Source organism: Acartia tonsa, chromosome 4 (assembly GCF_053477335.1).
Source record: "Acartia tonsa isolate MP-2025a chromosome 4, ASM5347733v1, whole genome shotgun sequence".
NCBI classification, from domain to species: Eukaryota; Metazoa; Arthropoda; class Copepoda; order Calanoida; family Acartiidae; genus Acartia; species Acartia tonsa.
Window position 1 is genome coordinate 27,464,378 of NC_137263.1, and position 14,475 is coordinate 27,478,852.

General features: G+C 35.0%; 1 protein-coding gene across 1 annotated transcript; it reads left to right on the forward strand.

The window, feature by feature from the left end:
• Window positions 1–7: 7 nt before the first annotated feature.
• Window positions 8–5,883, forward strand: LOC145318053 (ubiquitin-protein ligase E3C). The gene is made up of 8 exons (XM_080159367.1): window positions 8–141; window positions 268–858; window positions 938–1,009; window positions 1,154–1,365; window positions 1,714–3,403; window positions 4,294–4,490; window positions 4,631–4,994; window positions 5,545–5,883. The coding sequence occupies exons 1-8, from the start codon at window positions 13–15 to the stop codon at window positions 5,611–5,613; spliced, it is 3,324 nt and encodes a 1,107-aa protein (XP_080015493.1). The 5' UTR covers window positions 8–12; the 3' UTR covers window positions 5,614–5,883.
• The last annotated feature ends 8,592 nt before the right edge of the window (window positions 5,884–14,475 follow it).

The window sequence follows — 14,475 nt, forward strand, 5'->3', positions numbered from 1 at the left end:
ACATAGTTCATAATGTTTGGTAAAGGCCACTTCGAAGGACAATATAGAACCAAGCCAGTTGTTAGTATAAGAGGAGCGACTAAGTATGAAACTAAGAAAGAATTATTAGAGCGAGCTCATCAAGAAAGGGCTAACAGAGAGGTAAAAGTAATACTCGGTTTAAAAAAACTCAAATACTTGGATTTTGAACTTTATTTTAATTCATTATCTTAGAGGAATTTATGAAACTCCTAAGAAAAAAAAATATTTTACAATTTTTTTTTTCAGGCTAAAAGACAAGAAATTCATAGTGCAATAAAAATTCAAGCTTTGATACGAGGTTTCATTGTAAGGCGTAGAATATACAGACATATACGTGATAACCAAGTACCATTACTTAAGAAACAATATGAGACTAATACTAAAGACACATTATTGTTACAAAAAATTTGTAGACTGATAGTGTTCAGTTGTGATGTTAAAAGTGTGTCATGGGTGTGTCAGGCCATGGTTCGTGAACGTGCTCAAATACTATCCTTGCTTATTAATCAGGAAAATATCACTACGTCTTGGGTAACAATAGCATGTAAACTTTCTCTCTTCTGTATACAGTTTATTGCTGAAGATAAGGAGGGTGTAAGTATTGCACCCTGTCTTCGCTTCTTTGAGGTATACTGTGCTACAGGAAGTGTGGATCCTATTGTCTTGAATAAAGTTTATAGTTATCTTGTGCCTCGTGGATACTTTGGGTATATCAGACGAATCATAAATAGTCGGGTGCCGCCTGTTATTGAGGAATGTATACGTGCTCCTACGCCACTCTCTCAAGAAATATTACAAATGATTTTTAATTCAATATCTGTTGCAAGTCGATCCAAGGTAAGATAATTTTGGTAAAAATAGATTTCTCAAAAGTGTTTTGTTCTTACAAAAAGATATTAATAGATTTTAAACTTAGGATACAAAGCTAAAGAAGACCATTTATCTCTCAATGCTTAAAGAAATATTTTGTGATGACTTGACTGAACAGGTAATTAATTCCAAATTATGTTGTGTAATGTGAGTTAACCTTATCGTCGAAAAAATTGTCTTTCCAATTATAAAGTTCTGTCGAACTTTTAGACAAATTTAATTAGTTTTAGTTAATTCTTCAATAATAATTTCCAATATTTAGATAAAACTGTTTATTCTTCCGTGCTTGAGTTCATGCAAGGAATTCCAGTTTTCAAATCTTGTGCTGACTCTCGATTCAGGGCAAGATGGACTAGGCGTTCCCGCCACTCCCGCTCTGCTTTATTCTATTCTTTACATGAGTAGAGGTAAACTAAGCTCCATGGATAGAAACCAAGAGGCTGCCTTCCTCAGTGTTGTTAGTTCACTTGTCAGGTAAAATTCATAAAGTTTTTATTAAATAAATTGAGGGGGGATTTACACTAGGTAAACATTTTGGTAGTTAAACGGTGGGGGAGAGGGGGGTTGGAGGAGTTATCCCTGATTCTGAATCAAGCCAGTTGATGTTAGTGGTAGATCACTCCAGACTGAAGCATCTGTTAAATCAATAGGATGTATGCCTGTATGTCTTAAAAAGTTTAGCTTGTCATGTCCATTCTTTGTCTTAACTTTTTTTTTACTGAAAGCAGGTAACAATTTTTCTAGATGAAGACTCTCAGACCTTAGCGGATCTATCAACATTATGCAATTTTAGTTTTAATTTTTATGTATTTGTTTTGACAGGTCGAGCATAGTTCATAAAGTAAGTATGAATCATGACGAAGATGAGGATGATGAATTTGAAACTATGGAAGTTGATCATGAAGGTCATCAACTTGTTGATGAGTGTATCAAGTTTCTAAACTCACAAGAATTTATTGATTGCATGTTACAAATTGTCAAAGATGAAGAGAATCCAAGTAATACAAGAACGGATTTTGAAACTAATTCAACAATGTCATTTGGACAGTCATCAATCTTTGGTGGTGGAAGTTCGTCCGCTTTTGGTGTTGGTGTAAAAACAGACGCCTCCGTCCATTCTCAGATTGAAAAGCCTCGTATTGATAACCTGAATATACAGAACATGCGTAATTTATGCAAGATTTGCCATCAGTTAATCTTGCTACTCAAAGAAGGAATATTGCAATATGCCTTGCTTAAGACTCTTTCAATGAGAGGTCAACTATTACGCACCCTATGGCAGTTAATTTGCTCAACGTCCCAGCCATCACTGTTTGGAAGTCCAACCCCACTTATTTCAATAGTGTCTAGAGGGCTGCAAATATCTACCCAAGAACGCGACGAAATTGCACCTTTACTCACTGTATTTTGTTCCTCTTTTCAATATCTTTTGCGTGCTATCGATGATCATGATTTCTTTGGAACAACAGAGGCTAAAGGTCGGTGGATGCCATTCAAACTGCCAGAAATGGTAAAAATGTCGTTAACTTTACGTGATCTTACGCTCGGTCTAATCGATCTTGGTTTTCCAGAGTCAAGACCAACTGTTAATGAAAACTACAAGCATGCTGTTAACTCTGTTCGTGATACTCCCATTGCTGTCCATGATGCTGAAGGACTTGACGTTCACGTATGGGAGCATATATTCAGAAAGGTATACAGTCTTTTAAAACAGTTATATATACGTGATACACGTCACCAGTTCTGCCCAGAAGGTCACTGGATCAGCCCCCGCATTAGTCTACCACAAGACAGATCTCACGATATAACTTTTCGAGGTCCCAGACTTGCTTCTCACATGCCTTTCAGAGGTCTTCGCGTTCTGACCAGAGATGATCTGGAAGAATCTGGACCTCCGTTAACGACAAAAGAGGCCAAACTGGCAACAGTACTAAGACGAGTTCCTTTTCTCATATCTTTCAATCAAAGAGTTTTACTCTTCCAAAATCTTATTCACAAGGACAAGCAAGAATATCAGGGAGACAGGGTTAACTTTATGCAGGGCCCATCTATAAATATAGTTGTTAGACGAGATTACATATATGAGGATGCATTTGAGAAGCTTTCACCAGAAAACGAACCAAACATAAAGCTGAAAATGCGTGTACAGCTGATAAATGCGGCTGGCCTAGATGAAGCTGGTATAGATGGTGGCGGTTTATTTAGAGAATTTTTGAGTCAGCTAATTAAGACGGCTTTTGACCCAAATCGAGGATTTTTTGTTCTTACACGTGACCACCAGCTCTACCCCAATCCTAGTGTTTACCAAATTCACAACAACGCATCGGCACATTATTACTTTATTGGGAGAGTTATTGGTAAAGCTTTGTACGAGAATTTATTGGTTGAGCTTCCTTTAGCTGGTTTCTTCTTAAATAAATTGTTAGTTGAAAGCTCGGATAATCTGGATATTGGAATGGATTACCTGGATTCCTTAGATCCAGAGTTATACAAGAATTTAATGTACCTTAAGGTAAATTTTGAATTTATGATTTGTTTATGTCGCAATACCATTAAATTTGCTGTGTAGCTACTCTTTCTCCTGAAAAGAATTTGATAATTCACACACAAATAAAAAATTAAAGGTTATAAATATCGTTAGGTTAAGCATTAAGCTATAAAAATTGGAAAGAATTTTAATGAATATAATAGATTTGAAATCTGCATAAAATTTTAAGGATTTTTTTTATAAAATTCGTTTTTTATATAGGTAATTCATGATTTAAAAGCGCAAATCCAATTTAAGTTTATAAATTTTGACCAATAGGACAGGTGGATTGGAAACTACCTGCGCTCTAATTGGTTGAATGATGTACGTCACTTAAGCTTCTCCAATCAGGGCGCAGATAGTTTTCAATCCACCAATCACAGATGTCAAAATTATTTAACTTAATTTGTATTTGCGCTTTTAAATAAAGAATTATACAAAAAACAAATTTTATAAAAAATTCCTTAAAATTTTATGCAGATTACAAATCTATTATATTCATTAAAATCCTTTCCAATTTTTAGAGCTTATTAAGCATACCAATAAACAAAAACACATGTTTTTCTTTCTATTTCCACTTATAAAATAAGACGGAAAACCATTGTAGGGGAGGGGGGGGGGGAGTTTGAGGGGCACGGGTTATCTGACACTTTTCAGTAATTTTACCTTATTAAAAAGGAAACGAAAACTCTAGTAAACAAAGATTATAACATACACAAAAAGCCCCTAGATATAATAAAATAAAAACGCAATTAAAGACAAAGTGATTCGTAATCTAAGTAGGTACTATGCACTATATCTTATGGCGAGTAATCAAATTTATAATGCACCATAAAAAGTTACTCAATTCAAATGAAATTAACTTTTCTTATTAGTCTTACGATGGAGATGTGACAGATCTAGGTCTTGACTTTACTGTGAACGTGGAAGAATTTGGTAAGACTAGAGTTGAGTTGCTAAAACCTGAAGGTGACAAGATTCCAGTTACAGCACAGAACAGAATTGAATATATCTACAGAGTGGCCGGATATAAACTCAATATTCAAATAAAAGAACAGTGTTTGGCTTTCAGGTTACTCATTTCTTTCTAAAAATAGATACCTAACTTTTTTTTAATACGAAATTTTTTAATTGGGATAAACATTGAATGAGCTTGAAAGAAAATATGTTGCCAGTGTTATATATTACCTAGTTAATATTTATTGAATTTAGGAAAGGTATCTATGATGTTGTTGGGCTTGATTGGCTGCGGATGTTCAGCTACCGCGAGCTAGCCACCCTTATTTCTGGTGCCGAACATGAAATCAACATTGAAGATTTGAAGACCAACACAAACTATGCTGGAGGATTCGGGCCTGACCATCCAACTATCCTTGCATTTTGGCAGGTAGTCAGGGCATTTACAGAGGAAGACAAAAAGTCCTTACTAAAGTTCGTGACCAGCTGTTCCAGGCCTCCTCTTCTTGGTTTTAGAGACCTAGATCCACCTTTTTGTATCCAAAATGCAGGAAGTGAACCAGATCGTCTCCCCACGGCCTCAACTTGCATGAATCTTCTAAAACTGCCCGATTTTAAGGTGAAAATTTTGTGTCTTGCAGATTTACTTTTTGCATATAAAGAAATTCACTGGCAATAAATTCATATGTTAATTTGGCCGTCTTTTAGAAAAGCGCAATATTTTTTTTAAGTTTTAAATATTTTGTATTTCATGTTTTTACTTCTTTCATCAATTCAAAATTTTGTAATGCCTTCTAGTCATTTGGGACATCTAAAATGGCGGTCTCATAAAAGTTTGTTGTTTTGTCCTCCCATAACCATTATTTCCATACCACAATTATTTAGAGTGCCTTAGGGATGTTTATTTGAACTAGCAAGAGGTGGGTTCTGGTATTCTTAGGATTTTTTTTCAATTTTTAAAATTTTTATCATTTTATAATCACTTAAAAAAGCCTAATCTATCTAGGACACTAGGTTTGTATGTCACGAAAGGTAGTCTTATTATATTTTTTTTTAGTTTAAAATTTAACTGTTTTTATGAAAAATAATTTTTTTTCATTACATTTTTAATAAATTGCTAGACTAGTAGACATAGGTATGCATATTTAATTTTTGTCTAATATTTTCAGACAGAAGATGTGCTGAAAAAGAAGTTATCCTACGCTATTCGAGCTGGGGCGGGTTTTGAACTTAGCTAAACCTAACTCAAATATTCTTCTGTGCTATATTTGAAGAAATAATATTAGTTTGTTGAATATATAACAGTTTTGTTAAGGTTACAGCAAAATTCTCTTTATTTAAAAGGCTTTAGAGTAGGTAAAGATTCTATTTTCAAAATTTTCAGTGAACTAATATTACAAATAACGCCTTTTTTATACAAACATAGCATCGTTGTTGTAAATTTGTAAAAGCCTTTGTTATACAAGTGGTCTGTATGATATCTTATATTATGATATTTCATTTAAAAATATTTTGAACCTATAAGAGGATAAGAGGCAGCATTTGAAATGTAAAGTCGGGTTAGAAGTGCTGGGACTCCAAACATCTGCACTGTTTTGTCCAATTTGTTTCCCTTTGTACCCAATCAAAACACTTTTTAGTAGCAAAGCTACTCTATAATACACTTTGTCCGTCAGTCCGTCCGTAACGCTATGGGAGAAATGGGATATACTAAGCTCCTATAAAAGATAAAATGCTGAAATTTTTTGACAACATTATCATCATCATTAAGGAGCACAATTAACTATAAAACATCAATGACGGTCGGACGGCTTTTTAGCAGGTTTTAGGCTATTTATATATTTTTTAATATTTTCCACATTTTTCCTCATATCTTTGGTGTTTATGGTCCGATTTTCAAAAATTTTCAGTAAGAGATATCAAAATTAAATTTTCCGTCGTTTGGAGAACCAACAATGACGGCCAGACTGCCTATTTGCAGGTTTTTGGCTATTTTTATATTTTTTACATTTTCCCCCATATCTTTGGTGTTTATGGTCCGATTTTCAAAATTTTTTCAGTTAAAGATATTAAAATTAAATTTCCCGTAATTTGAAGAAATCCACAATGACGGTCAGACTGCCTTTTTGTAGGTTTTTAGCTATTTTTATATTTTTTACATTTTCCTCCATATCTTTGGTGTTTATTGATCGATTTTCAAAATTTGTTCAGTTAAGATATCAAAATTAAATTTCCCGTCGTTTGAAGAAAACAACAATGACCGTCAGTCCCATCCACGAATTTTTGTGCTTAGCTACTTATGAATGTTGTCATCCTTATGTTTACTCTTAACTCTTTAATGCCCTATCATTATTTTACTAAATTCCATTGTTTTTGCAGTTACCAATCGAAATGCTCCATAAAAGTAAAATATCCAGATTCTAAAATATTAGGTATTCATTTATTACGCTCTTTTTGGAGCATTTTATTCACTATTTAATTTTTTTTATGTTTACCTAGTTTAAAAACTTACAACATGAAGTTTGTTGATCTAAAAATTTTAAGTGTCTAAAAAGTTGTGAATAATATAAATTGTAATTAACCCTACTTGTCAGTGACGTTTAGAAATGTGATTAATAAAAATATGTTTTGTTACTAAGTTATCTTAAGAGAATATACAAAAAAAAAGTTGATCTTGTTGTAAATGGGGTATTCCTGTCCAGTTTTTGGTTTAGGAATGAATATTTCTTACCCGAGGGAATTAATGATGTATTTATCTACTAGTGGCTTCGCCCCTAGCCTCTAGGGGCTTCGCCCTATGAGGTTGGAAAGTCAACCCTCCAATAAGAATTTTTTTAGAATTATATTTTAAAAGAAAAAGTTAGGTATTCTATGCCAAATTACAAAAAGCCCTATAATTTATTTTTGTAAATTTTTTTTTTTTTGGGGGGGGGGATGGTGGTTCATGGGGGCTTCGCTCTATGGTGCCGTGGGGTTCCTCCAACCCAATTACTGGTTTTTGTTTACAAAAATAAAAAAAAATTTAAAATTTGGAAATGGGGATTTTTTTTGGGTGGGGGGGGGGTGTCCCACCCCCCAAGAAAATAGCTTAAAACCATCGGAGGACCAGTAGGTATATTCCCAGAAGATTAGAGCCCAATTTGTTCAGCAGTTAATGAGATTTTACAAAACATGTAAATAAAGAGAGGGGTAGGTTTCTGGTAGAATCCGTAAAAGTGTGTGTTTTAAGGATTAAAAATAGTTGTAGATCGATAATATTCACTAAATACTTGTATTTCTTATTAAAAGAACTATAGACAAAATTTTTTTTTAAAAGTTAACATAAATTTTTATAGTTCTACTGTTTTAAACTTATAACACATAACCTTTACGGATTCTACCAGAAATAAACCCCTTTCTTTATTTTCGGGGGGTGGTTTTTTTAGTTTTTGGGGAGTTGAGGGAGTTCCACCCCTAAGAAAATAGCTTAAAACCATCACAGGACCAGTAGGTATATTCCCTGAAGAGTAGAGCCCAATCGTTTCAGCGGTTACGGATATCATGAGCTTCAGACGGACAGACATCAAGCTACTTTGTATTATAGACTAGTGGCTTCGCCCCTAGCCTCTAGGGGCTTTGCCCCAAGAGGCATAATTACATCTTCTTTTACTTACTCAGCAGAACGGATCACAAATTTTTGCACCTACCCAGCAGGAAAACATATTGCGATTAAATTCGCGAAATTCGTAAAATTTGTAAAAAAAAAAAAAAAAAAAAAATGGGGGGGGGGGTTGTTTTTTTTTGGGGGGGGGGGGGGGTTGGGGGTGTCCCACCCCCCAAGAAAATAGCTTAAAACCACCGCAGGACCAATAGGTATATACCCTGAAGAGTAGAATCCGATCGGTTCAGTGGTTACCGAGAACTTAAGCTTCAGACGGACAGACATCGTTCTACTTTGTATTATCTATAATACAAAGTAGAACGATGTCTGTCGATGTTTTTTTTTTTTTTTGAAGGAGTTTCCATGGTCCTTTATGGTCTCTCGCAATAATTTTTTTTTATCACCTCTTGGGCAAAGCCCCTAGAGGCTAGGGGCGAAGCCGCTAGTAGATAATACAATGTAGAACGATGTCTGTCTGTCCGTCTGAAGCTTAAGATCTTGGTAACCGCTTCAGGGAATATACCTACTTGTCCTGTGGTGGTTATAAGCTATTTTCTTGGGGGTTGGGACACCCCCCCCCCCAAAAAAAAAAATGATTAAAAGATTGAAAAGAAAGCGTTATGGATAACCCTAGAGGCTAGGAGCGAAACTGCTAGTCTATAATACAATGTAGAACAATGTCTGTCTGTCTGTCTGTTTGTTTTTAACGAATTACCTCGCTAACCGCTGAACCAATCGGGTTCTCCTTAACAGGGTAGCTTCTCATAGGTCCTGGGGAGGTTTATAACCATTTGCTTGGTAAGTGGGATCCCCCCCCCCCCCACAAAAAAAATTCCTTTTTTACAAATTGGTTGGGATCAATAGAAATAAAATTTTGCCTCCTAAATTTCTATGATATTGAAAAAAATCCTTAAAACAACTCCTTCGAGGTAAAGTCTGATATTTAAAAATAGTTAGAAAGACTGCGCGAAATAGAAAACCCTCGGGAACAAAAAAAACAGTGAGCAAAATGGTCTAAATATTTAGCTAGATTCTTGAAACATAAGCATAGTCCTATAGGTAATACATCTAAATAAAAAAAATTATAAGTTTTTTATTTATAGGTTAGGTTAGAAAACCCTGCGGAAATTGGATTTTTAGGACTAATTTGATGTAGAAACTTACTTATATTGTTATTTAATTAAGTTTTTTCCTTGCATACAGTATGTCTATTCATAAGGACATTATCTAATATGATTCAGCAAGTTTAGGACCAAAACACAAAAAAAAATTATTTGATATATGACTACACAAACTTTAGAAAAAAAAACACTTTACTCCTGCGAGCCACCCACCTAGCCCGCTGGGGTCGGTTCCTGACTTGCTGAATCATCTTAAATAATTTTTCATTATGCATACACAAAACCCTGTCCCGTTTTAGAAAAGGGGGGGAGGAAATGTGGTGACTCGTCACACGACATACCAGCAATTTAATTATTTTGGGTGCTACTCCCTTAGTTTTAGAGATAATTGGATGAAATCTTTTGGGCTGGGTCACTATTTACCCCAACTTTTGGTATCTTTAAAAATAACGGCGGCGGGACCGCCGCGCCCGCCGCCGTTTTCCGCCGCCACCAAAAAAAAAAATTTATTGCATTTCTCGCCGAATTAGGCCATTTGGAATCATTTGAGACCATGTTATTTTTTTCAAAAATTTTTCCCCTTACAAGCAACCCTGCGGGGGGACTTTTTTTCAAATTCTCGTTTATCAAGGTATATCTTAAATATAGTAATTCTCCTGTGATTTTGAAGATATTGAAACAAAATCTTTTTAGGTTGGTAAGTAAAAAATATTTTAGTTAAGAAAACGGCGGCGGAAATGCTGCTCCCGCCGTCCGCCGCCGTTTTCCGCTGCCACCAAAATTTATTGCATTTCTCGCCGAATTAGGCCATTTGGATTCATTTGAGACCATGTTATTTTTTTCAAAAATTTTTCCCACTACAAGCAACCCTTTTTTTCAAATTCTCGTTTATGAAGGTATATCTTAAATACAGTATGCTACTCCCTTAGTTTTAGAGATAATTGGATGAAATCTTTTTGATTGTGTCACTAATGACCCCAAGTTTTGGTATCTTACAAAAAAAAACGGCAGCAGCACCGCCGCTCCCGCCGTCCGCCGCCGTTTTCCGCCGCCACCAAAAAATTTTTTTTTATTGCATTTCTCGCCGAATTAGGCAATTTTGAAACATATGAGACCATGTTATTTTTTCAAATTTTTGGGGGGGGCGGTGGAGGAAAACGGCGGCGGCGGATGGCGGGAGCAAGGTTGCTTGTAAGGGGAAATTTTTGAAAAAAATAACTTGGTCTCATATTATTCCAAATTGCCTAATTCGGCGAGAAATGAAAAAAAAAATTTTTTGTGGCGGCAGAAAACAGCGGCGGTTCTGCCGCCGTTTTCTTAATTCAAATATTTTTTACTTACCTACCTAAAGAGATTTTGTTTGAATATCTTTAAAAGCACAGGAGTAGCTCTGAATTTAAGATATACATTATACATTGATAAACGAGAATTTGAAAAAAATGACGAAGGCAGGGGTGCTTGTAAGGGGAAAAATTTTTGAAAAAAATAACATGGTCTCAAATGATTCCAAATTGCCTAATTCAGCGAGAAATGCAATAAAATTTTTTTTTTTTGTAGCGGCGGAAAACTGCGGCGGACGGCGGGAGCGGCGGTCCCGCCGCCATTTTTTATTCAAATATTTTTTTACTGACCTACCCAAAAAGATTTTGTTTCAATATCTTTAAAAGCACAGGAGTAGCACTGAATTTAAGATATACCTTGATAAACGAGAATTTGAAAGGGGAAAATTTTTTGAAAAAAATAACATGGTCTTAAATGATTCCAAATTGCCTAATTCGGCGAGAAATGCAATAAAAATTTTTTTTTTGGTTGCAGCGGAAAACGGCGGCGGGCGGCGAAAGCGGCGGTGCCGCCGCCGTTTTTTTTAAGATACCAATAGTTGGGGTAATTAGTGACCCAGCCCAAAAGATTTCATCCAATTATCTCTAAAACTAAGGGAGTAGCACCCAAAATAAAATTGCTGGTATGTCGTGTGACGAGTCACCACATTTCCCCCCCCCCCCTTTTTTTAACATTTTGGCCCCCAGCCAAAATATGACTGATTTATGCAAAAAAAATTACCTATGCATAATGTTTTTTATGTAATGCATAAATTGTGATGGTACAAGCACTGCAAAGTTGTTAAAATCTGCAAAAAGACCTATTTATAAAGCTTTTGTACCTTCTCAATTTTAAAGATTTTTACAAAATTTCAATTCTAGTGTGTTGATAGAAACCTAAAATTTACCAAAAAAATGGGGGCTGCCTCAATTATAACATATGAAGGTTGAGGTGTAGCAAGTAATCTTCCAAAGAAATTGTTGCCAAATTGCATTCATAAATAATAGGGTTGGGCTGAATTGGACGGATACAGATATCTGGCTGATTTATATGCCGGATATCAAGTATTCAGGTTTATATTGATACACTAGAATTGAAATTTTGTAAAAATCTTTAAAATTGAAATGGAACACAAGCTTTAAAAACAGGTCTTTTTGCAGATTTTAAAAAGTGTACCATCTCAATTTTAAAGATTTTCAAAAAAAATTACTGCTAGTGTGTCGATATATACCTGAATACCAGATATCTGGCATTATAAATCAGCCGGATATCCGTATCCGTCCAATCCGGCCCAACCCTATTATTTATGTTTGCAGTTTGGCAATTTTGACTTTAGAAGATTACTTGCTACACCTTCGTCCTTCATATGTTACTAGCAGCTACGCCCCCTAGAAACCTCTAGGGGCACTTAAGTCAGGAGGGGGAAAAGTCGACCTCATCCTATATTGATTTTCTAAAGAATAAAAAAATATTTTTGGTGGGGAGGGGGGTAAAGACACCCTCCCCAAAAATAGTTTAAAACCTTCCCAGGGCCTACAAGAAGCTTCACTGTAAAGGAGAACAATATCGATTCAGCGGTTAGCGAGATCCTTCGGGACAGACAAAAAACGCTTACTACTTTTATAATAGGATAATTTAGATGGCCCCCATCTTTTGGGTAAATTTCAGGTTTATATCGACACACTAGAATTGAAATTTTGTAAAAATCTTTAAAATTGAGATGGTACAAGAGCTTTAAAAACAGGTCTTTTTGCAGATTTTAAAAACTTTGTAGTGCTTGTACCATCGCAATTTTTGCATAACAGAAACAATATTTTGCATAAATCAACCAAATTTTGGCTGGGGGCCAAAATTTTTCTGAAACGGGTTGGGCAATACACAACACAGTGTATTCAAGAAAAAAACAATTAATAGGTAAGTTTGTACATCAAAATAGACCAAAAAGGGTCTAAAACCCCTATTTACGCAGGGTTTCTCTTTCCCAACCTAACCTAAAAATAAAAAAAAATTGATTTTTTGCCATTAAGATGTAGTACAATAATACTAGCATTCACCGGTGTCTCACAAGACCTATGTAGTCATGACCGGGAGACAATGACGGTTCAGTACATGACTTTCGTTAAATCACAGCTGATCATTTTTGTGGATTTTTTTGAAAATTACTTTTTTATCCAAAATTTCATAGTTTTTCCCCAAAAAATCTCAATTTTCTCACATTTGCTGCTTAGTTAGCCTAAATTTACGCAAGAAAAGTATAATAAGTAACAGCTGTACTGAAGATTGTGCCTATAACAAGATCTTTCAGAATCAATGGAATAAGATGTGTAGTCTAGAAATTGAGTAAGAGTTAATTATTTTGAATTAATGTTCAACAATAAATTTGCACGTCAGAACTGCTTCTAGCCTCCATAGGCTTTCACCTGGCTTTAACATGATTTGACTCCACAACATAAAGTTATTGCCCTCAAATTTCTTTCACTAAAACATTATCTCCTATCAATCCACATGTTAAACTTCTTGTTTAAAGACGTTAAAGTTACCATCCCTGTCCTTCAACTTTAACAAGTATGCCTCATAATACTTTCCATTAAATAGGGTACCTCTCTCCACCCTGGTATAGCCAGACCTCTATTCTAGCCAGCTGACATGTTTCACCCAGCCTATAAATCTTGATGGAAGTCAGTTAAGAATTCTGACCTTGTTTGTTAATCAACAATTTCACACACTTTTGACTCTTTCTTTATGGCACTTGTTTGCTATTGAACTTGTGGCTTGACTTTTGCCATATAAAGGGATAACCTCAAGATTCAGAATAAACTTTCAAGTATTCTTACTTTTTACTTCCTTTGGTTTCCTATAAACCAACTACTGTGAATGAAAGCCAAGACTGCCATGCATCTAGCTACATGGTCTTTAAGACTCCGTTGCCTTAGTTACTTCAGCTAAGAGCTCATATCCTCTCATTCTCTATTACTCAGAAATTCACCATGGTTTCTGCCTACTCTGCTGATTGAAAGTCAGGTGGGTCTATGATTCCAAATTTAACACCACTTGATAGACAAACTGCTTGTTATTTTTGCTTTGCTAATCCTACATTTTGGTCTTCCTGTTCAACACCTTCCTAGGTCCCTTTACTACTGGTAGCTTTTAGGAAGGGTAGTATTGATCTACTTAGGACAAAGAATTTGTCTGTGTTTATTTTGAAAGTGGATTTTAAAGTCGCCATTGGAAATCACACTTGAATAAAATCCAGTTATGATCATGTAACCAGCATTCACATTCACTCTAGTAATAATCTACTATTATTTTCTTCAAGCTATGAGCCAAGTGCTTTCCTGTCAGTTAGCTGCTCTTACACTATCTTGAATACACTATCTTCCAAATTATTCATCCAGCTTAGAATCCAATATGTATCTATAATCATTCTGTAGGTTCACCTATGTAAATCCTTCCATGGTTCTCACTATGACATTTAATCAGTAGTAAAGACAGGCAGTGTGTACAAAAGGCAGAGACTCAATCAAGATCAGCTTTAGACTGGTCTTTACACGGATTCCAAGTTCATGTCAAACACTTACAAGTGATAATCCCACTTGTTAAAAATATTAACCTTCTACTAAGCTCTTTTGAACCAAGTACTGGTTGTATATTCAATTGTAGCCTGATATATATGGTAATGTAGAACTTTAAACATGGCAACTGTGGTTGTGGATATATATGTTATACTCCAAGCAGATATTGTTTTGATGTTGAGACATCAAATCAGCCAGGAACCAATATTGAGCAGGATAACTTGTTAATATTTCAAGAAAACTTGTTTTAAAAATATAATTTGTCATGAGGCATGCAACAGGGACATGAAATATTTTTTTAAAAAGTTATTTACAAGAGTTGTGTAGACATCAATTCAAATATTTACTTCAAATAACTCTTATTTCATTTCTAGACTACAAATCTTAGATTATTCAAGATTCTTAAAGATTTTGTTATTAATGATAACACAGTTTTTTAGTTCAGCT